Source organism: Hippoglossus hippoglossus, chromosome 23, assembly GCF_009819705.1.
Source record: "Hippoglossus hippoglossus isolate fHipHip1 chromosome 23, fHipHip1.pri, whole genome shotgun sequence".
Classification (NCBI taxonomy): Eukaryota; Metazoa; Chordata; class Actinopteri; order Pleuronectiformes; family Pleuronectidae; genus Hippoglossus; species Hippoglossus hippoglossus.
Window position 1 is genome coordinate 8011403 of NC_047173.1, and position 21851 is coordinate 8033253.

The following is a 21851-nucleotide window of genomic DNA, read 5'->3' on the forward strand; positions in this document are numbered from 1 at the left end:
CACAACATCATGAAAAAAGGTTTTTTGATATTGTTTTGATTGAGAGACCCCTAGTGGCCAAAGTTACACATTGTTCATTTAAGTCCATAACCACAGACATCATCAAGCCTCAGGGTCTGGCCCTTTGTTGTCTTTAATTTCCCCTTATGGATTCATCTAGTAAAACTTAATCAATTCCTGGGGATGTGAATAGTGCAAGATGCCAGGTCAGCAGGATGAGCTGCCTCTGCAATAAATGTCAATGGTGAGCAAACCACCACGGATCCTTTCTCATCCCATTTTCTGCTGGAGTACATCTGCGCCTGTTTGCTTTCCTTTCACTCTCGTCCAGAGGGGTATCTGTTTTTTCACCGAGCCGGCTCCGGTGTTCTCTCCATCCTGCATCACAGCTCCCATGGAGTTCAGCAAGCTTGTTGATCGTGTTCTGCTCAGGATTCACCCTGTCCTGAAACATAGTGTCCCAGCACGAGAACAGAACAAAACCATCCCCTCCGGAGAGTTGGCATGCTACTAATGTCAGTGGGGAAGATTAACACATATTCAGATTATTACTGTTAAACCATCACCACCTCACTCCAAAACAAAAATGGAAAAATCATTTTTATACTTGTCCTCCAGCTAACATAAAAATTCCTCAATAGCATCACAATCCTGACTGAAAAGAGCCCATTGATACTATTTTAAAAAGTGACAGTTATATTAAACGACTATCACATGATGGTGTGAATTTATTAAACTTCTGTTTTTATTGTATGATCAAACCACTTAGTTCCTCTTCTGGACCAAGTGCAGGTCATGTTTCCTTTTAGAAATGTCATAGTTTGGAACATTTTTACCTAACTCTAAATCCGTTAGAAGTCTAGTCTGTGTTTTTGTTGGTGTTTCGTTTTTGGTACTTTGAGTTCTGCTGTTCAAAAGAGCACCATTTGTAATTGTTGCTCCCTAGCCATTATCAGTGTGGTGTACTTGCTTCTGCATGGTGTTTCTGGCGTTAAAACAAGTGTGAAAAAGCTGTCCAAGTCATCCTTGCTAAACAAAACAGTGCTCTTCAGAGTGACCTGGCTTCCCTCTCAGTATCCCACTCACCCTCTGTCCTGTGCTGTTACTTGTGTATTCTGGTCACTACTGTTTTTCTTCTTCTGAATTGAGTTTGACTAACTCATTCTCTTGGTTCCCTGCAATCACATTTATATGTGAAGCACATTCACAAACACACAGATGAGACGATGGAGGCAGACCTGGGTTAGCTCCCATGTGCCCTAGTATTGAATTAACATTCATTATTCACATGTCATTAGCCTCCCAATCAGTCGCCATCCATAATGTAAAGGTGTGTGCACTGCAAGGTCAGAGAGACGGAGACCAAATGGAACATCGTAAACGTCAAAAAATGAAGGTGGAAAAAAGAGACAGTCATCGGAAAGAGACTGATGGAGAAGAAAAGTTTGACAGAAAAAAGTGATATTCATGTGTCCAGCCCAGTGGATCTTTACCTCCACAAAGGCGGGTATGTTTTCAGCAGGATCAAACGAAAAACAAATGTAGGGATTAACATGAAACTTGGTGGAGGGGTGCAGTATGGGTCAGGGAAGAACGCATAAACTTTTGGTTCTGATCAGGGGGCAGATCCAGGAATTTTCAATCACTTTCTTCATCATTGCACGATGGGGCATTTGTTGACATTTGTGTGTATAATTTGGTGCAGCTAGATATAATTTGGCGCCTTGGCGGTGGTATTTGCTCGACTGAATGCTATTCTAGTTTTGCCAGTTTTTTATGCTTCCGTGCAGGTGATAGACAGTGGCCGGAGGCATTATGTTTTTCGGCTTGATAATTTTGTACGCCTGTATGGCCGTCTGTCTGTCCCATTCTAGTGAACACAGTATCTCAGGAGCACCTCCTTGGACTCCTTTCAGATTTCATACAAAGAAGAACTAATTTGAATTTGGTGATGAAAAGGTCAAGTTCACTCTGACCTTTTATAAATCACATTTTGGTCTTGTAACCACAACATTTCAGGAAAACTTCTTCATATTTTATACAAGCTTTCACATGGGCTGTATTTGGATTTGATTTTGTTTGCCGGAATTCAAGATGAAGTGATGTTTTTGTGAAAGTGATATATCAGCAACACCATGTCAGTATAGTCAACAATTGCATATTTTAGTGTCTGGAAAATAATAAGTAATACATGTAGAGGGAAACTGCACTTGTTGGTGGAAGCATAAAACCAAAGGGTGATGATTCTAGTTAAACTTGAACATGAGAGATGATGTGATGTGGTAAATATCCACAGGTTCTTGGTTGACATAAGGACATTGCTGTCTCCAGCTGCTCTACATTTTCAACAGATTGAATGAGCTCCACATAATGATTTTTCCAGCAGCTGCTGAGTCATGCAGACCTATTCCTAGGTAGCACTTTACCGACCAGTACAGGAGCAGAGTGTTGCTGTTGGCTTTTTGTTACATAATGAATCTCTCTGAGCCTCATGTCATGTCAGTTCTATAAACAATTGGTATTATATGATTAAGTTCCTGCAGATTACAACCCTACACTGTGTTGTCTTTATGAATGACGTCAGCATCAGTCACAATCTGATATGATTAAAATAACAAATCCTGGATAACTTAAGGTAAAACAGCAGTAATGAAGTCTCATTGCCGCAAGTTGTAATACAGATTAATGACCAAAAACCTGCTGACAAAGTCTGCATCTCATTTTTGTAAGTAGTTATGTCACCCATGTATGCTGTAATAGGCAATTTTTATAATTCTGGAAAATCTGTTTTTGCTTGGCAAGAATCAGCCATAGAATAAAAATCAAATTTCTTGTTGCCATCAGAATTTATATCTAGATACTATAAGAATGTAATGTTTGTTAAGAAAGACCTAAAGGGTGAAAACAGCATGTGTTACCTCTGTCCTCCTCTCACTTGCTCAAACCACTGTGTCACTCTCACTGGCAGCACCCTCTGTTCTAAGGCCTGAGCTAACCTGTGGTAATCTTTTCCCCAAAAACGTCTCGTAAGCCCCCTCGATCCCCTCCCCCTGAGCTCCCAAAAATGACCCTCAATCCTTTACTGCAACTCTGAGCTCCTAAAGCCCGTCATCTAACCTCCATCCGATAAGCCAGAAGAGACCAATGGAGCTATTATAGCCTGTTTATAGAGGTCAGGGTTCATTAGCACCATCAGCCGCTCATAAATGACGAACTATCTCTCTGTATTTTGATCTCTAGCCATTTGCAAGGACTCTTTTATTGGCTGGAAAATTCGGACCACCTCATAATATTACTTGAATAAAGTCCTAATATTAGGCAACATGCCATTTTCCAGGGGTTGTATCAGAAGATTAGCCTGCATTATAATGAGAAATGTGGAACATCTTGTTAATTTATTCTTTAGCATAGATTTCACAAATCCTCAAGTATGAAGACTTTGATTTAATGATTATGTTGTGACTTTCTTCGCAATTACGATTTATTTCTCATAATTTAATGGCATTGTTCTCATTACATTATGACTTTGTTCTTGTAAATACTTTACTCCCAAAATCTATGAATTTTTTTTTCTTTAACATGGCCCTAATACTCTATCGCACTTTTGCTTCTGGATAAAAAGGCCTTTCAATAACAGTTGATGGTACATTTGGTACAACAGCTCCATTCAGTCCCATCCTACTTTTTTAGCAACACGTCTAGACATCTTCAGGACCTCCATGCTTCCTCTGATAGATTTATATATATATATATTTTTGTATAAAATGTCACTGCTGATTTTTCTTGGAAAGAGATGCATGGTTATAAAACCATCTTCATTCTTATTCACAATCGAGTGATTTTGTTGTTTAATTGTATTTAATAAAGTTAAACCTCCCCAGTAGTTTTCAATCACTTTTTCAATAACCAGTCCTTCCAGCGCTGCACTTAATAACCAGGGTCAACTGGGGTAAAGCTTTGCTTCAGTTTTGATACCAGCAATTCAAGGATCCCAATCTCTCGAACAATCAACAATTAAACAAGAATACAGAGGTAGGAGAGAGAGAGCGGGGGGGGGGGAGAAAGGAAGGGGAAAACAATTTGTTGTATTGTGTTTGTTGGCGCATGGTCGGACCAGTTGGAGCTGGATTGCAAGAGAAAGCGGAGGCCAAAAAGTGGCTGAGGGAGAAGAGGTGTAGCAGCCTATGAAATGATCAGACCTTGAATGATGAGGTCCCTTCACTGCACTAAGCCTTGCATCGCACACACACATATGCACATTTGGCAATGCTGAAGAAGAAAAAGGATGGGGGAGTAGGAGAGCCCTGTGTGAAAAAGGTAAGGAGAGGAGAGAATGGAAGACAGGGCGGATTAATCTGGATTTGCTGCGGGTTGCAGGAAGATGATGCTGTGACAGGAGGCTCTGGAGGCTAAGAACATAACAGTTTTCCCTGTTTCTGTGTAATATGTCTTTTTATGTCTGTTTGGAGAGGTGTTGATGCTTTAGTCCACATTTTCATTATGGGATGTTAGGAGATCACAGAACTGTAAAAAAAAAAAAAGAAGCAAAATCCAGAAATGAGAAAGTGGTTCATCGTGTTAGTGATTTCACATGTCTCAGTCTTGTCAGATTTGATTGGACAGCAGCTCTGCCCTGTGTCATTCACACAGTGCCTTGCACATTGAGAGAACGAGTGAATGAAGACACCCACACGCCTCTTGTCGTTTGACGTACAAGCGCACAGAGGGCTGTGTCTTAATGTCAGATTGTTTTGTAACCTCTCTTTGATAAAAACCTGAAAACATGCACTCAAGGACGAGCTTTTTGAGCGAGGAATGACACTTGTTCTGGCGCTTTTTAATCAACCCCATAAAGCTTTTCAACACCTCCGTCATAAGACCCTGGCATTGACAGAATCTCTCGCTTTCCAAGTCATATCTTGACAATGATTTGCTGATCCGTGGGCATTATTCAACAACTTTTCTGAGACTGATGAAAGAAAGACAAAACACAAATTAGTGTTTTCTTTCTTCATTACACCCCCACTACCATGTTTTGTTCTTGTTGAGAGGTTTTATTGCAGTAATGTATCAGCCATTCATACTCTAATATTATCAGCACATAAATTATGATGCACCAGACTATCGGCTCTGATGTAACGGCTATAAGATTAACAGTGTGATAGAATCATTATCCGTGCAGTGGGCTGACTACAGTGAACAGCCAATCACCTCCCACTCATTTCACAGGACCAAGATGAACTGTCAAACCTCGTCTGGCCTTGTCGCTGCTTGATAATCGCCTCATTGTCTTTATCTGTTAAAAGTGGGAGTGAAATCAAAGCTGGTCTCCTTTCTTAGAGACTGGGGTGTAATTATATATCTTTTCTGTTTACTATCTGCTTCTTTGTTATTATTCATTATCTCTAAAACAGTTTTTCAAAAATATCTCTTCAAATGCATCATGACCCGACTCGAAAAAGATTAAAGATGAAGTCAAAGTTTGATTTTAATGGTCATGGAATTTTAAAGTGTCATCATAACCTTGTTAATATATAACCACACTGTGTGCTATTATACAGGATATGGGCATGTGAGTGTACAAAGCCTGGCACCTTCTTTTGGTTTGAAATTTCACGATGTCAAGGTCAAGTTGTTAAAATCCAAACTGAGTATTGATCTCCTGCTCTCTCCCTCAGATCCAGTTTGCCGACCAGAAACAGGAGTTCAACAAGCGCCCGTCCAAGATCGGCCGGCGCTCTCTGTCCCGCTCCATCTCCCAGTCCTCCACAGACAGCTACAGCTCAGGTAAATGCACACATTTACACACACACACTCTCTCCCTGTTGCTCAATCCCTGTAGCTACTTATCAGACATGCCGGTGGATATGGCATGTTTCCATTACACTTTTTTTTAAATTTTTTTTTTACAACATCAAAGGTACAGACTGAAGATGGAAAATGAAAGACTGTGAGCTGATGTATTGGGTGAAATTGAATGGCATGAGTGACACAAATCCTCGGTCTTAATTATGACTTTAGAAGGTTAAAGATACATACATATGTGCACCACAGATTTATAAACTTTTCCATCAATCCATAAAAAAATGATGAAGGCTCCAGGCAACCAGTGGAGTCTCTATTCACTAGAGGAAAGTGAATAAGCCTGCTGCATTCTCCAAAATGTCAAACTCGACCAGAGAAAATATTTGTTTTAGTTTTGAGAAAAAGTTAAACGGCACCAAGAGCAGTCTGAAATAATTCTCCTCTCCACTTCTGCACTTCCTTACTCTCCTCTTAACCCTTCTGCCGTCCCTTCTATTCATCACCTCTCTAAGAGCAGCAGAGTTTATAGCAAATGTTTATTTTCCGCATAAGCTGCTTCGTATTTGGAGGCTCTCTGACTTCCTGCCGTGCATCAGGGTCACTCAGAGTGCACGGGGCTTCCAATGGCACCATTAGCATAATGAATTAATCTGTGTTTGATACTGTTTGGACGGCATCTCTACTCATGGCACAGTATGATGGACAGACAGATGGATGGCAGATGGACAAATGGACTCTGAGTCAGTATTAGTGGAGAGCCATAATCGGTCCCTCGGGTTAAGGGTTCTAAAAAAAGTATTCTGAGTACTCTTACTTAGACAAGATGAAATATTTTGGTCCTGTGACTTGCCACCGGCACATTCGCTGGCTGCTGCATGTTTTTGGAGGCATGCGACACCAATCAGGGTCAGCTGAAAAAACAACCTTGTTTCTTTTACTTCAGGAATAAAACAAGAAAAGAAAAAAATATTGCTTCATTGTTTAATGAAGACACATGGCCCTTTTGTCATTCATTAATTCAAGCTTTATTTTAACTGTGGAATACATTGTTGTAGAGATCCTATTTATAATATAGCTGAGTTCAGAAAATAAACATTTCAGGACATCAAGAAAACACAAATAAGAAACAGTAAAATTAGCAAAATAGCATAAGCAAGAACACATGTAAAAGCCTTAGGAAAAGAATACAGTACTTAAAATTAATCCATAACAAAAGAATTGATTAAATTAAGAGCAGCTGCAGGTAAAATAAGGTGAGATTAAAAAAACTTACATTACCTTTAGGATTATAATGAGTGGAGCTTTAGATTGTTCTGCATGTTATTCCATGATGAGAAAAACTGGATTTACGGTCTTGAGTGAAATCAGTTGGCGCCTGCAGTGTCATTTGAGCATATTCAATAAGAGCACACATTAAAAGACAGTGGTGAGGTGATGTAAGGGGGTAGAAGACCAATCGCCAGTAACAAATCTTCAAGCAGAATGTGAAACCACGTCCAACAGTTTCAGGGTTGAAGCTGAAGCTTGTATGTATAAAATGTTACGATAATCTAAAATCTACTTACATATTTTCCTTAGAAAACGGGCCTAAATTATGATGTAACCTCTCCCCTGGACTAAATCTCCTCTCTCTGGTCATGAGAGCTTTTTTTTCCTACATGTTACAAGGGTGATGAGAGCACTTATTCTGCATTATGTCACTCAGTGATTTGACAAGCTCAGTTTCAACTCCACTGTGGAATTCTTATGTTTAAACTATTAACAGCAGCCATTATAATTTGAGTCAAGAGTCATCAATGCTGCCAATATTAAACGATTTCCAGACATTTGTTTGACCCACTGTCTCATCCCCCTTCTTCTGAACTCTCTGTTTCAAGCTTTCTTTTTTTCTTCCTCTCATCCCTCTCTGCTGATTGCCTGTCTTCTCCCATAAATCCTTCACCCGAGTGCTCCTTATTTCTCTGATGGTTCCCACAGCACAGAGAACACACCAGCAGCACTTTTCCCAAGACCATTAATTTCACATTTGTTTAACGCGAAGCTGTAAAGATTTGTAGAGTGATATGATCAAAGTAGTTGCCATATTGTTAAAAGGGAGAATCCTAAGAAGCTTTTAAGTATCAAACTGAGACCAAATATTACATTAAATTCATTGTCTTGGGTTATTTATGATCCCCTTTATCTTCTATAGGTATATAAAACCTTTCTGTATTTGGAAAAAGACATAATAAATCCTCCCGGTTGTGATTTTCTTTTCCTTTACCTTCACACTGTCTTTGGCTGTGTCACAGTATCCCTTGGAAGTTACAGTACATCCCCCCCTTAACACCCACAACTCGCATTATCCCCCTCTCCTGCTAGCAGCATGGATGCAAGATTTTAAAAGAAGATTTTTTTAGGAATGATACATTTATTACCAGATTTTTTTTTTCAGTGTGTTTTAGTGACACCTAGTGGTGAAGTTGCATGTTGCAGCTGAATACTCCTCACCTCACCCTCCCATTCCAAACATGAGCCAGTGGAAGCCTTCAGTTGTCATAAAAACTCAAAAGGCGTTTAGTTTGTCCAGTCTGGGCTGCTGTAAAAATCATTGCGTCCTCCGTAGAGATGACCCACTCCTGATGTAAATATAAAAGGCTCATTCTAGGATAAAGAAAACAACAATTTGTACGATAATAGATGAAACACTGCAGTGAAAACATCATTAGGATTATTTTATATTCAATTTCGAACCCTTCACCTAAATCTTGCACACTTAACCTTTAAGTACAGCATCGGTAAAGGCCCATGTTTTATGTGGTTCTGGTCCACGATCATATCGTGTACCTGCTCTGCAAAAGCAGAACCAGCGCACAGTGTTAGTATCAATGTGCTCCTGTATGCTGATGACACTCCTGTTTCTATCTCAACAGGTGCACTGACACTCCTCTTGGAATCACATTTGTTCTTTCTATTGAAAAGAGGCTGCAGTTGCTCTGTTGGAGGAAATTGTTCCCACAGTTTCATAATCAGTTAAACTCGCTGCTGTGAAGAATCTGTGGGTTGGAAAAAGCACAAGCTTTACTCACAATAAAGAAACCAAAGGCACATTGTTTGTTCTGAATGTGAAACCTAGAAGTTCTGGATAAAAGAATCGTGTGAGGAAAAAATAAAATCCTGTTTAAAGTGTTTATAAAAATGTAAGAGCTGAAATGATTTGTGGAATTTTGGATTAGTCTATTGACAGAAAATTAAACTGCACAAGATTAATAATTGATAATTGAGTAATCAGTTTATATTTGCTGGTTGTCATCTCTCAAATTAAGCTTTATTTTCCTGCACATAGCAACAACATTTTTGCTGTTTGGGCGAGTAGTCGGAAAAAACATTTTTAACCTTCGGCAGTAAAAGTTTTTACTGCCGAAGGTGTTTTTACTTTTTCTGAGATTTATTGATAAAATGATTAATGGATGATGAAATTATCTTTAGTTGTAGCTTTTGAAAAACAAACTTTATATTGCACCAGGATGTGCCTGACATACTGATGATTACATTTTGCGTGTCTGTCTTTCAGCGGCATCATACACAGACAGCTCCGATGATGAGACGTCTCCTCGGGACAAACAGCAGAAGAACTCCAAGGGCAATGGGGACTTCTGCATCAAAAACATCAAACAGGCCGACTTCGGACGCAGAGAGATCGAGATCGCTGAGCAAGGTAAAGGAAAAATCTTGTCACAGCTTATTGTACAAACAGAAAACATGAGGGTAAGCAGTGTAAATAAAGTGAGGATCAGATAAAGCATTGTCGAAAATAGTGTTGAAAACAAAGTGATGTTCAAGTCACGTTTCATATGTCATGTTTGTGTGTTTACATTTTACTTAATCACATTTTCCTCTTGTTGATGCAGCAGATATAAACATTAGTTTAGACATAACAAATACAGTATCACAAGCTTGGGGTCAAATTGTATTCTGCGTGTGTGAGTGTATCTGCTCTCTACACTGCTGGGTGACCATATGTCCCCTGCCACCACAGGTGTAAAAACCCAACACATTATTACACATGATTCCCTAATTACTTCACAGATCATGAAGGAGCGTCAGATTCACAGATTCACAAACACACACAAATAAACAAACACACACACACACTAAATGATGGGAATTCCCTCCATCCACATCCAGCTGATTGCTTTATCTACTTTTTTCTTTTAGAGATGCCAGCACTGATGGCTCTGAGGAAGCGAGCCCAGGGGGAGAAACCCCTCGCCGGTGCCAAGGTGGTGGGCTGCACCCATATCACTGCCCAGACTGCTGTGAGTAGGAATGAAAAACACAGACACACACACACACACACACTCATTCACAGCCTAAACAGTGTGAATACAGTGTCTTTTCAGCAGTTACAACAGAAAGTTAAACATGGCGCTCTCCTCTCTTCCTTCAGGTGCTGATGGAGACTCTGTCAGCTCTGGGCGCTCAGTGCAGATGGGCAGCCTGCAACATCTACTCCACCCAGAACGAAGTAGCAGCTGCCCTGGCAGAGGGAGGTGAGACTCTTGGGAGTTGCTGTGTGTGACACCTGCCCTTTTCATCTCCCCTGTCTTTCACTCTCTAAAATATTCACGCCTCCTCCTCCTGTCTGATTTATCAGTCCCACTCTATCTTTTATGTTTAAAACGCTTCCTGTCTCTTTCTAGGTTTCAGTGTATTTGCATGGAAGGGTGAGTCAGAGGATGACTTCTGGTGGTGCATCGATCGCTGTGTCAACGTGGAAGGCTGGCAACCCAACATGGTAGCATATCTACATTCTAACTGAAGCCTGCTAAAGCATGCAAAAATCATCTTACCTTTCATTTACTTTCCACAGTGGCACATCACCTGCTATTTTTACCAAAAAACTAGATTTTACATAGTGGCTGTTACCTGCCTTTGAGTCTAGAAATACAGGAAGGAGCCTTAGGAGATTAATGTTTAAAAATGTATTTTGTGAACCATAAAATTTGTTTGACATTCAAGACTGCACTGAAATAAGTTATTTCAATAATTTTATGGAATACATTTGAAGAAAGAAACACCAGAAATAATGAAATAGTGTCTTATTTAACCAAGGAGCTTATCCACAAGTTTTAGTTTCAGTTTTAAGCTGGTTCCTTCTCATTTTCATCACTATCTTCTCTTAATTTTTCTCCCTCTCTTCCCCTCTTCATCTCTGCTTCTGTGTCAGATCCTGGATGATGGCGGAGACCTGACTCACTGGATTTATAAAAAATACCCAAACATGTTCAAGAAGATCAAGGGCATCGTAGAGGAGAGCGTCACCGGTGTGCACAGGTACAAACCCACACTCCTGTCCTTGTTTGTCTCCTATTCATCGCAAAAGTCTGACCCAACGCTGTGCTTTGCCAATAAAACCACTTCTCATTATTTTAAATGAGATAGTGCAAGCACATTTTTACACACTCATGCACACTCGCACAGTTTCTGATATGGTAACAGCACCATCTAGTGGTGAACATCCTCTCCATCAACACACAGTATGATTACACAACTACAGCATGGCTTTGTTCATAAATTAAACTGTAAACTAAAATAAATAACTAATATTGAAGTTCAAATATTCAATGTTTTCTCAAAATATTACTGTTTATGTGTAGGTTGTATCAGCTGTCCAAGGCAGGGAAGCTGTGTGTCCCAGCCATGAACGTCAACGACTCTGTGACCAAGCAGAAGTTCGACAACCTCTACTGCTGCAGAGAGTCCATCTTAGACGGGTGGGAAAAAAATAAAAAAATTAATCAGTTTGATGTATATTATATTTTCATTTTGCAGGGTAATTAAATCCACCTCCTTTCTGCTCCACACAGTCTGAATAAATGTCAGGCTGCCAGTGAAATATTTGTGTTTCTCTCCTCAGCCTGAAGAGAACCACTGATGTCATGTTCGGGGGAAAACAGGTGGTGGTGTGTGGATACGGAGAGGTGAGGCTGACTAATACAGGCTTATACATAATACTGAAATACTAACATGTCACATTAAAACTATTTAAAATGCACAGATTTAGATGTCGGTTAGAAGACAAGTAAGATACTAGTTTGCTTTCTTCATAAAGTAAGTGGACGGTACAAGGTGCCGTCCTTCCAAACCAACCAGGCTGGCAGATTGTTTGTCCCCACCAGCATTGCACTGCTGAATAAACTTGGAAAAGAAAACACTTTAACATCAGTGGGGAATGATACAGCACATTGCTATTATATAATGCACTGTAGAGTTCTTCAGGTTATGTGTATTGATCTTTGGTGTTTTGTGTATTGGATTATGTCGAGTTTCTTCCTTGTGGTGGATGTTGTTGTGTGTCATTGTTGTCTTGTAGTTGTTTGTCCGTCTGACTTATGACAAACGATGAATTTCCAAATGGACCCAATTAACAATTACCGGTGTTGATTATTGATCTATCATTATTAATTATTACATCTCATCCTTTTCTTCCTTTAGGTTGGCAAAGGCTGCTGTGCTGCCCTCAAAGCGATGGGCTCCATCGTCTACGTCACAGAGATCGACCCCATCTGTGCCTTGCAGGCCTGGTGAGACTCTGCTTTCTTGAGTTTCCTATGAGTCACTGTCGGCGTTGGCACCACATTAGTCTAATGCTCTTTATTGTGTTTCTCCTCACTAAAGCATGGACGGATTCAGGATGGTGAAGCTGAACGAAGTAATCAGACAAGTGGACATCGTGATCACCTGCACAGGTTTGGTTCTGGTCTCTCTTTGTCTCTGTCTCAAAATATATAAGAAACTCTGCAGTGTGATCTTGAGATCATCGACTAATCACCTCCTAACAGCTGCGTGGGCATTTTTTACCCACAGAGAATAACAGATTTCATTATATGCACCTAAAACATTGAGGATTTCACTATTCTGTCACTGTTGGTTTAGTAGGATTGGACAGTTTCAGCTGCTGTCATCCGTCTGCAGCGGTCACTACATACGTTCTCAGCTCAGCAGCTTCTTGTCTTTAACACTTATTTGGGGCAGAGAGTTATTTGAGTCTCTGCTGACAGGCCTTAAGCTTTGGACTGAAAATGCAGTAGAACAGGAAAGATATTAATAAGAGAATAATGAGGTATTTCTGCAAGAATCTGCCAATAAAGTTACAAAGTGCTGTGAAATAAATAAAACCGGCAAGCATTCGCTCTAATAAGGTCACATACTGGTGACGCCATTACTGTCGACTCATTAGAGTGCTTGTACCCAACTTCAGAAAGCTAATTGGAGCCCTAGTGAGCTAATTGTGTGTTATTGTTCAAAATAATCTTTAATAGCGACACAAAGTGATAATAAGCACTAGAATGTTGAAATCCCACAGTTATCCTTCAAATATATGATAAAAATATCTTGTTGAATGTGGAGTAAAACTGTCAGTGACGTTATCTTTACATTTTTCTTCACCTTACAGTCAGATATGCATCATTAGCATGTTTCAAGTTTACACATGTGTGACTTAAGATACATATTCAAACAGAAAAGGAGTTATTAGCAATTCATTTCTTAGCATCCCTGTAGTTTTGATAGAAATGACAGGGTTAGTAATTTTAGAAACATGCACAGATACTTAAAAAGGCACTACGTAGGCAGGTGAAAGACTCAGACTAGATCACACTGTCAGACTTAATTAACAATGTCTAAGCACTATGATAAGAAATAATTAAAATACTGGAAAGAATAGACAGATGGAGAGTTTTCAATCCCAGTGGGAAACTAGAGTGTCACAGCAGCCACTTCACATAAATCACCGAAAATAATGAGGAAAAAAATAAAACAGTCACAGTTCTCCTACTCTGTCCGTCGGCTGTCATTAAGAGACATGGCTTTAACCTTTCCTGCTTTTACCTTCTCCCTCTCTCCATCAGGCAATAAGAACGTGGTGGTGAGAGAGTACCTGGACCGCATGAAGAACGGCTGCATTGTCTGCAACATGGGACACTCCAACACTGAGATCGATGTAGTCAGTTACCAGCCAACACAAACTTAATAATGCTTATTTTTCTTTCAATACCTCTGACAAGGAGGTTATGTTGTTCGTTTGTCTGTTAATTAGTTGGCAGGATGACGCAAAAACTACTGAACTGATTTTTATGAAATTTTGTGGAGGGATGGGGCCTGAAAAAGAATTAATTAAAACGTATCCAGAGAAATGGGTGGAGCCAGGTTTTTTTCAACATGGCGATAGGGTGTTGGCTTTGGCGGTAGGTATGCACACTCCGAAGGACCCTCTTGTTTATATTTGTGTTTACTTAAGAGGTTCAGACAGGAGAGGAAGCCGTGACTCAGTTCTCTGCTACTTGCGCCCTGGAAAAGACCAAACATGTGTTCTCAGCTTTTGGCTAATAGTAAAATATTGGTGATCGTTGGTCCGGAAATGAGAAAACAAATGGATTAAGGCAAATGATTGTCGATGGTGTTGTGCTCACCCTGTAGACGAGCCTGCGGACTCCGGAGCTGACCTGGGAGAGGGTGCGCTCTCAGGTGGACCATGTCATCTGGCCCGATGGCAAGAGGATAGTGCTGCTGGCTGAGGTACACACACACACACACACACACACACACACACACACACACACACACACACACACACACACACACACACACACACACACACACACACACACACAGGACTTTGAAAGCGCAAGTCATTGCAACTAAACTCAAATTCCATGTTGAGTCATGCTCTGTCACATTTATTAAAAAGTTCACTGAACTTTGTTGAAAATCATCAACAAAAACGGGTAAGGAAATTGTATTATTTTGAAGACATGCGCACACACCCCTGTGTAGACACATGTTGGAAAAAATCTATGTGTGTGTATTACATACTGTGACAGAATGACAGGGACAAGCAGACAGACAGATTTCATTGCTAAACCTGAGAAAAAGATGAGCCACAAACACAAGTCTGAGCAGAGAATCTCAGCTGTGGAGGCTCTTTGTGTACAGTATGCAAGGGTCAACACAACATGAGAGACTAAAGAAAATGTATTTTTTCCACAATTAAATACACACATTTAAATGCAACTGCAGTCCTACAATGTGCCTCTTATAACTGCAGTGAGTTTTACCTCACCTTCTGCAGCACTTGATTTCCACCAAGGTCTCTGTGCAATGCAGCATCTCAGACAGCTGCAGTTTATTATTGTGGAGAGAAAAAAAATTAATCTTTACTGTCGTGTCTGCTGGTGTAAAATGATGCACCACAGCAACGTACAGAGATAGAGGAAAAGTAAACTGGTCAAAGTCAGATGTAAGAGAGGTTAAGTGAATTTTTGACTTTCTAAACTTTGAAAAGAGAAGATTCTCACATAGAAATTCTCCTGCTAAATCATTTTATTTGCAGTAGAGTAGTGTTCTTCCCTCATTTACTCTAACTTTAATCTAACTTTAAATTACTTTTCCTTCCTCTTCAGGGTCGACTGCTGAACCTCAGCTGTTCCACTGTGCCCACTTTTGTGCTTTCCATCACTGCCACGACACAGGTAGATTTATTTTTGTCCTATTTACACTCTTGCACATGACTTTTGCCTTGCACTCGCTTTGTTTTTATCGAAGAATCAGAAAAAAACATTAAGATGTTGTGTGCGTTACACTTGTTTGTGTTTCTGTGCAGGCTCTGGCTCTGATAGAGTTGTACAATGCCCCAGAGGGACGCTACAAGCAGGATGTTTATCTGCTGCCCAAGAAGATGGGTAAGATTTACTGGCTTTGATGTGTCAAAGAAAGACTACTTATAATACTGTAAAACAAAAGAACAGTAGTATGTAGAAGTCTTAATCTCTGTTAGATAACATAAACACTGTAAGCGATCAGGCCAGGGAGATGAATAACCATGTCGGCTTCTAAAATTGCCACCAAGCGAGGAGCTGATTGCAGAGGGTTTGTTTTTGCCCCAGCAGAGAGCCTGCAGGCTTATTGCATTCATCTCTATAGACGACTCACTCGGTCTCATCTGTTCAGCTCAGAGTCGTCTCCCTGGATAGCAAAATCCTTCACAGTACAATGAGTCCTGCATACGTAAAGCCCACAGCATGTGTGCAATGCTGGCCGCCACATTTGCCATCACACATGCATTGTACAGACAAACATGCAGGCAAATGTAGGTCACCCTGTCGGTGACATCACACACACACTGACAGAAAGATGATGGAGAGAATGTGCGGTGGAATGCAAAGAGACGATGAGATGAAGAAAGGAGGGTGAGGAGATGGAAGACAGAAAAGAGATGGAGAGATGATGAATCTCAGAGTTTCTTCCCTCTGTCATTCGAATGATTAATCTGCCACACACGCCTGCTGAATGTTAACATGTTCCTCCTCTATCTCTCTCTCTCGCCCTCCAGATGAGTATGTGGCCAGCCTACATCTGCCTACGTTCGACGCACATCTCACAGAGCTGTCAGACGAGCAGGCCAAGTATCTGGGCTTGAACAAGAACGGACCCTTTAAGCCAAACTACTATAGGTATGAAAACCGCCTCGGCACACTCAGCCTGGACAGCTTTTAAATAGATTATCACAGTTGTTCTGAGTGTGTATAACATTATCTGTGGTTAAGCAACATTTTACCAAATCTGAATCCACTGTTGAATCTGCTTATTCAATTTAAATCCTGTTTCTTATCAAATCCAGTTCTGTTTAGAATCCCATCTATTAAATAATTTGTTTCTCAATTAAAAAATGTATTATTATAGTTTACATTATTAATGTAAACTACTTTGTAGCTACATCCGAAAATGAGATTCAATATATCTGATGTAATATGATCATTTTAACAATATTAAAACAAGCTCAGACTCCTGTATTTGACATGATGCAGTCAGTGAGATCGTCACCACTCTGTTGATCTAATTAAACTCCAAATACACTGTCCCAGAGTGTCTTTGACTTCATGTTGAGTTACTTATGGGGTTTAACATCCATTAGTCAGTCAAGCGTCAATGAGCCAAATCTCTTACTGACTGCTTCATTAAGATGTGGACTTGATCAGAGCCTCAAATGCACCTCCAGTGGGTTTTTTATTTATTTGTATCAAATAACTTATTAAAACCAAACTTAGAAGAAAATTCTATTCTTGAATAAACATCATTGTGATAAGAACTACTTTAAATGATAAGATTACTTAACATGTACGCTGAAAATGTCCCATCTGCGAACATGGAAGAGGCAGGGTTTATGACCTATACTATAACCAACCATCAGGGGGCGATCCAGATGTTTTGGCTTCACATTGGGCAGCTGTCATGTCGCCTATCTTTTATATAGCATGTATAGATGTATCAGTGATCTGTTAACGGTTGTCTCATGGAAGCGTAATGATCCCAATCTGACTGAAACCTCTCTCTGTGTCTTTAAGGTATTAAACCAGTGTGGGAGTCGGACTATGGAAATACCAATTCTCCATGAATCGCACAGACTTGCAGAGGAGGAGGAGGAGGACGGAGAGGAGGACAGAATAGTCAACACACTTGCTTTATATTCGTGGGGAGGAAGGGGGGGGAGCTCCGACCGAGCCTGAAGAAGAAGGGGGTTGGCGGAGAGGAGTGGATTTCCACGTGCTTATGGCGGCCGTTTTATTTATTCACGCTTGACGACAATAATAATTACATTAACTCTTAACTCTGCGGAGCTGCTCCTGCCATTCGCCACTAGCTAGCTCCCCCGGCGTCGTTTTCTTCTGGGAGATGTTTTACTTCCCTTCCGCTCGGCGTCACACCGCCACTATCTCGTTCTCTTTAGACGCTCATTTGTGTGTCGAGTTGTACGTAAACCCCTTCATCCTCCCCTCCCCATTGCCAGATCTTTTATTGTTTAACTATTAAAGATGAAATTATTGATGCTAAAAAAGATATATACTATATAAAAAAAAACTTGATTAAAAAAAATCTGTGTGAATGAAGGTGACCTTTTGAAGATTTAGTGACGGACACTTTTTCCTGTCCTTTTTTTTTTTTCTCGTCTTTCTTTTCTACTTGTAATTATGTTTTTGTTTTCTCTTGTGTAATATTTGCGAGGGCGGGGTTTAGGTGGGATCTCGGGGTCCAATCATATGTCTTTTATTTCATCATTTCATTGAGATTCACTGTCGTATCTGTTTTTAAACACTTTTTATTATGCGGTTTTGTTCTTTCCGAGCAGCCTGTAGTAATTGTTTATTGCTTCTTTTTTTTTTGTATGACCAGTGAAACCATCTCATTAGCTGCTTCTCTCTCGGCCTCCAGCTGCTCACACTCCACCAGTGTTGAAGTCATGAGAAAGTATTTCAAGCTTAGTGAGCGCTGAACCTTTTTTCAGTTTGTCTTTTCCTTTACAAAGAGACGATACTGTAATCGAAGCATGACAGGTTGTCAGATCATTACAAGGGTTATACTGTATATTTAGATATTTATATGGAAAACTTACGATTTTTCTATCTTTCTCTCTCCTGCGCCATCTAATATCATAACTTTTGGTAAAGAAATCAACATGCGTCATAAAGATAAAGCAATTAAATGTACTGATGATAAATGTGATAAATGTACTTAAAACCTGGATTTTTAAAACTGTGACAAAACACAAACCAAATGTGGAGCAAGCTGTTGCCAGTCCGGTACTAACGCAGATTTCCTCAATCAGGTTGTCTTTAATGTATGGTGCTGTGTAGATGTACTGCACTGACCATACGCAACACTACTCTTTGGTACTCGCTGATACAGTGAATCGGTTCATCTTTAAAAATCTGAATTCCACCAGGATTTATTTCCATCCAAGAAACACAACAAGCTTCTCTGCTAATTCATGTGCATTTGCCTGTAAAGGGATTTTTCAAAATGTATATATATTTTTTTTTTAAGATCTCAAAAATATATTTGAGTTTCTTCTTTTTCCTCACACCTGCAAGGCTTAGATCCTTCTTCTATAATGAGCTGCACAGTCGTCATCCTCCGACGGCTCTTTCCCGGTTGACCTGATAAAGGAAATTAGAAAATCCTGACGGTCATTTCACCTGACAGCCGAGTGAAGCCTGCTGCCACCGGCTCTTAACTGCACCTGAACCGTTCTGTGCCGGCCTGCTGGGAGACGCCCGCCGGCTCTGCTCCGGCTGAAAGGCTTCAAATTGTTTAAGCACACCAGTTTGTCGGCTGTAATGTTATGGTGTGTGGAAGTAAATTTGATTTTGTCTTGAACAGGTGAAAATGGCACAAAAAGCTTTACCAGTAAAATAAATACTTTGACTGGAATGAAGTACAAATATTTCAACACAATTTATGCAATCTTTTTTCTTTTGTGACATGAGTAATATCATTTTACAGGAATAGTTTGACATTTAAGGAAATCTACTCATTTGCTTTCTTGTCGAGAAGCTCGATACCACACGTGTCTGTATTCTGAATTTGCAGCGCTAGTTAGCTTAGCTTAGCATAAGGACTGGAAATAGAGGGCAGCAGCTAGCAAATGGTGATAACAAATGTCCACCAGCACCTCTATAGCTAATAAGTTTACTAATTTGAATAATAGATTATTTGCTCAAATTGTACAGAAACAGAAAATGTCCAAATGACCGTTAGCTGTTTTTACAGAAGGCTGAACAAGCTGTGACATAACTGTGGGATAACTGATATTTTTACACTTTGCATTAGTAAAACATTCAGAATTTATTAGATGTAGTGATCTGAACAGATTCTGGTGTCAGAAGCAGTATCAGTTTCCCCCTCGCTTCCACTTTTATGCTTAACTCCTAAAATATCAAACTATTCCTTTAAATTCAAAGCTGTGTAGACAGACCTGCTCCTCAGATAAACCTGCTGCACACCCACATGACGATTCCTGATGCTGTGTCACAGCCCATGTGACCTCAACACTACTCTGCCGATGTTTGTGCACTTCTGTCACCTTGTGCTGTTGAGACTCCCCCCTCTTATCAAAGCGTGACCTGTCGTCCGTGTAGTTCTTAAGTCTTATTTTTCCTCTTTTTGCATTGAGTGTGTTAAAGAGTAAATGTACCTCTTGAAAGCTGAGGTGTGTATGTGAGTGTGTATAAATGTCTGTGTGTGTACACGTCCTCTCTTGTAGGCCTTGGTTGCTTCGTTAACAGCTGCCTCAGGATCCTAGCCTGTGTGTCAGGGGGAGAAACCATTTATTTTATAAAGTTTTTATTTGTTTTTGTCAGTTGTAAGCTGACCAAAACGTGGGCGGGCGGGGGACGACACCAGCATCATATGTGTATATATACCTATTATATACATGTATGACAACCTTTAAAAGTATAGGAAGGAAAAAGAAGAATCGACTCCTGTATTTATTGTTGTAAATCCTCATGCAGTGCAAACTGGCAAAAATCCCAAACATGTTTTAAGTTGTCTAATAAAGAAAAAAAGAACCCTATGTTTAAATATTGCAAGTGATAATGGTAGATGATGAGCAATAATTACAAAATTCTGTAATCTTAATGAATAAAGATGTAAAAAATTGTAACCAGTGTGTGTTTTGTCTTGATTTCCACAAATATTTTCAACAGTTACTCACCTGCTTCGTCCTCATAAATGTTTAGTGTGTGTTCCAGTGTGTTGTAATAGTGGACTGATGTGTGTGTGTGTTCCAGGGGGTGGGGCATGTGTGCAGCTGCTGATGTCTGTCAGAGCCACAGTCACAGGAACGTCTCTGACATGCACAGATCAGCTGTGAGATGTTGTTTACTCCTCACACAAATTGCATCACAGGATTCAACAAAGTTTAAAGAACAAGATGTGAACATTTTATCATAAGCTCCATGTTTCTGTTTCTGCTTCTGCCCTGTAAAAGCTAAAAATGTCTAATTTACACCTCCATCAACACAATATACATTTTAAATCAATATTCAATCAGTTTTATTGGCTTTATATCTATGTCAGACTTGAGTCATCTGTGAATAATTATTCATCATGAGCTCCCCTGCTGTCCTGCCATGTGGTCACACTCAACCAGGAGCTCTTGCCCACATTCAACTGTACAATCCAATCATGTCATCTTAAGTGGTGTGTGTGTGTGTGTGTGTGTGTGTGTGTTGCAGCCAACCCCCACCTCCTTGTATCAAAAATTCACTGGCTCCAGAGAAGGGAGTGTGACAGGAGGTGAAGCAGGTGCATCTAATGGTCGATCCGCTCCTGTTCACCAGATCTGGGCCACAAGTAAGTAGCAAAACATCCTGTCAATCAAAGGTGGCCCAAATTAGTTTGGCGCTATATGAGCCATATTCACTATTTGCCACATGGGACACATAAGGGTCTCACATCCAGATTACACCTTGTCTAGAGCACCGCGTGTTTGCCATAAAAGGCCCACATTTGTTTTGTGCTACTTGGAGCACATTTGCTATTTTACAAGTGGGCCACTTCAGGCTGGCGTCCATTTTGTCCAGGCCACAATAAGGCCAGAGGTGCCGCACTACTGCCTGAAGTGGCCCACATCTGTAAGCAGTCTGGGTTAGAGTTTATTTGTTGCTGTATAAACTGAGGTCACATTACTATTTAGACAAATTATTACATTCAATGAACTCTGATTTGATTATTGTTCCTTTTAATGTCCTTGATGTATTGGCACATGAATATTTTTTCAATCACTGGTTAAATATTGTTCATAAAATCACATCAAATCAAATTTGATTTGTATAGCCCAGTTTCACAAATCTCAATTTGCCTTACAGAACTAAACAAGGTGTGACATGATGCCCTTATTCCTTGAGACACAAGTGAGGAAAACAACTTTTAACTAGGAAAAAATGTAGAAACATCTTGAAAACTGGGTATATTAAAAAGTAAGTAAATGAAAGGATTAGGATCAAATTCTATTTCTAATATTGTGAGATTTCTTTTAACAGGTCACAGGTAACAAAACATAGAATGAAATATTGTTTAAATGATACAATAAAATAATTAGTTATCAATATATATCAGGATCAATTTATTGACTGATTATCAGCCCTCTGTACAATCTCCATTCACTGTGATGTGATCAGCTGATCAGCTCTCTCTCTCTCTCTCTCTCTCTCTCTCTCTCTCTC

The 21851-nt window shown here is 39.9% G+C and overlaps 1 protein-coding gene across 2 annotated transcripts in view; it reads left to right on the forward strand.

The window, feature by feature from the left end:
- The window catches only part of ahcyl2b (adenosylhomocysteinase like 2b), a 40660-nt gene extending 20377 nt beyond the window's left edge, over positions 1-20283 (forward strand). Inside the window, exons 1-17 of one of the 2 annotated variants that reach the window (XM_034578377.1) lie at positions 4183-4317; positions 5679-5787; positions 9359-9502; positions 10003-10103; positions 10235-10337; positions 10488-10582; positions 11015-11121; positions 11445-11561; positions 11705-11768; positions 12283-12371; positions 12466-12536; positions 13698-13792; positions 14266-14364; positions 15249-15317; positions 15449-15527; positions 16178-16298; positions 17190-20283. In XM_034578377.1, coding sequence (XP_034434268.1) covers positions 4267-4317; positions 5679-5787; positions 9359-9502; positions 10003-10103; positions 10235-10337; positions 10488-10582; positions 11015-11121; positions 11445-11561; positions 11705-11768; positions 12283-12371; positions 12466-12536; positions 13698-13792; positions 14266-14364; positions 15249-15317; positions 15449-15527; positions 16178-16298; positions 17190-17196 — 1521 coding nt within the window. In that variant the 5' untranslated portion in view covers positions 4183-4266 and the 3' untranslated portion in view covers positions 17197-20283. Of the gene's footprint in view, positions 1-4182; positions 4318-5678; positions 5788-9358; positions 9503-10002; positions 10104-10234; positions 10338-10487; positions 10583-11014; positions 11122-11444; positions 11562-11704; positions 11769-12282; positions 12372-12465; positions 12537-13697; positions 13793-14265; positions 14365-15248; positions 15318-15448; positions 15528-16177; positions 16299-17189 lie in introns of those variants that run through there. The other variant, XM_034578376.1, reaches the window with a different exon arrangement.
- Positions 20284-21851: the final 1568 nt, after the last annotated feature.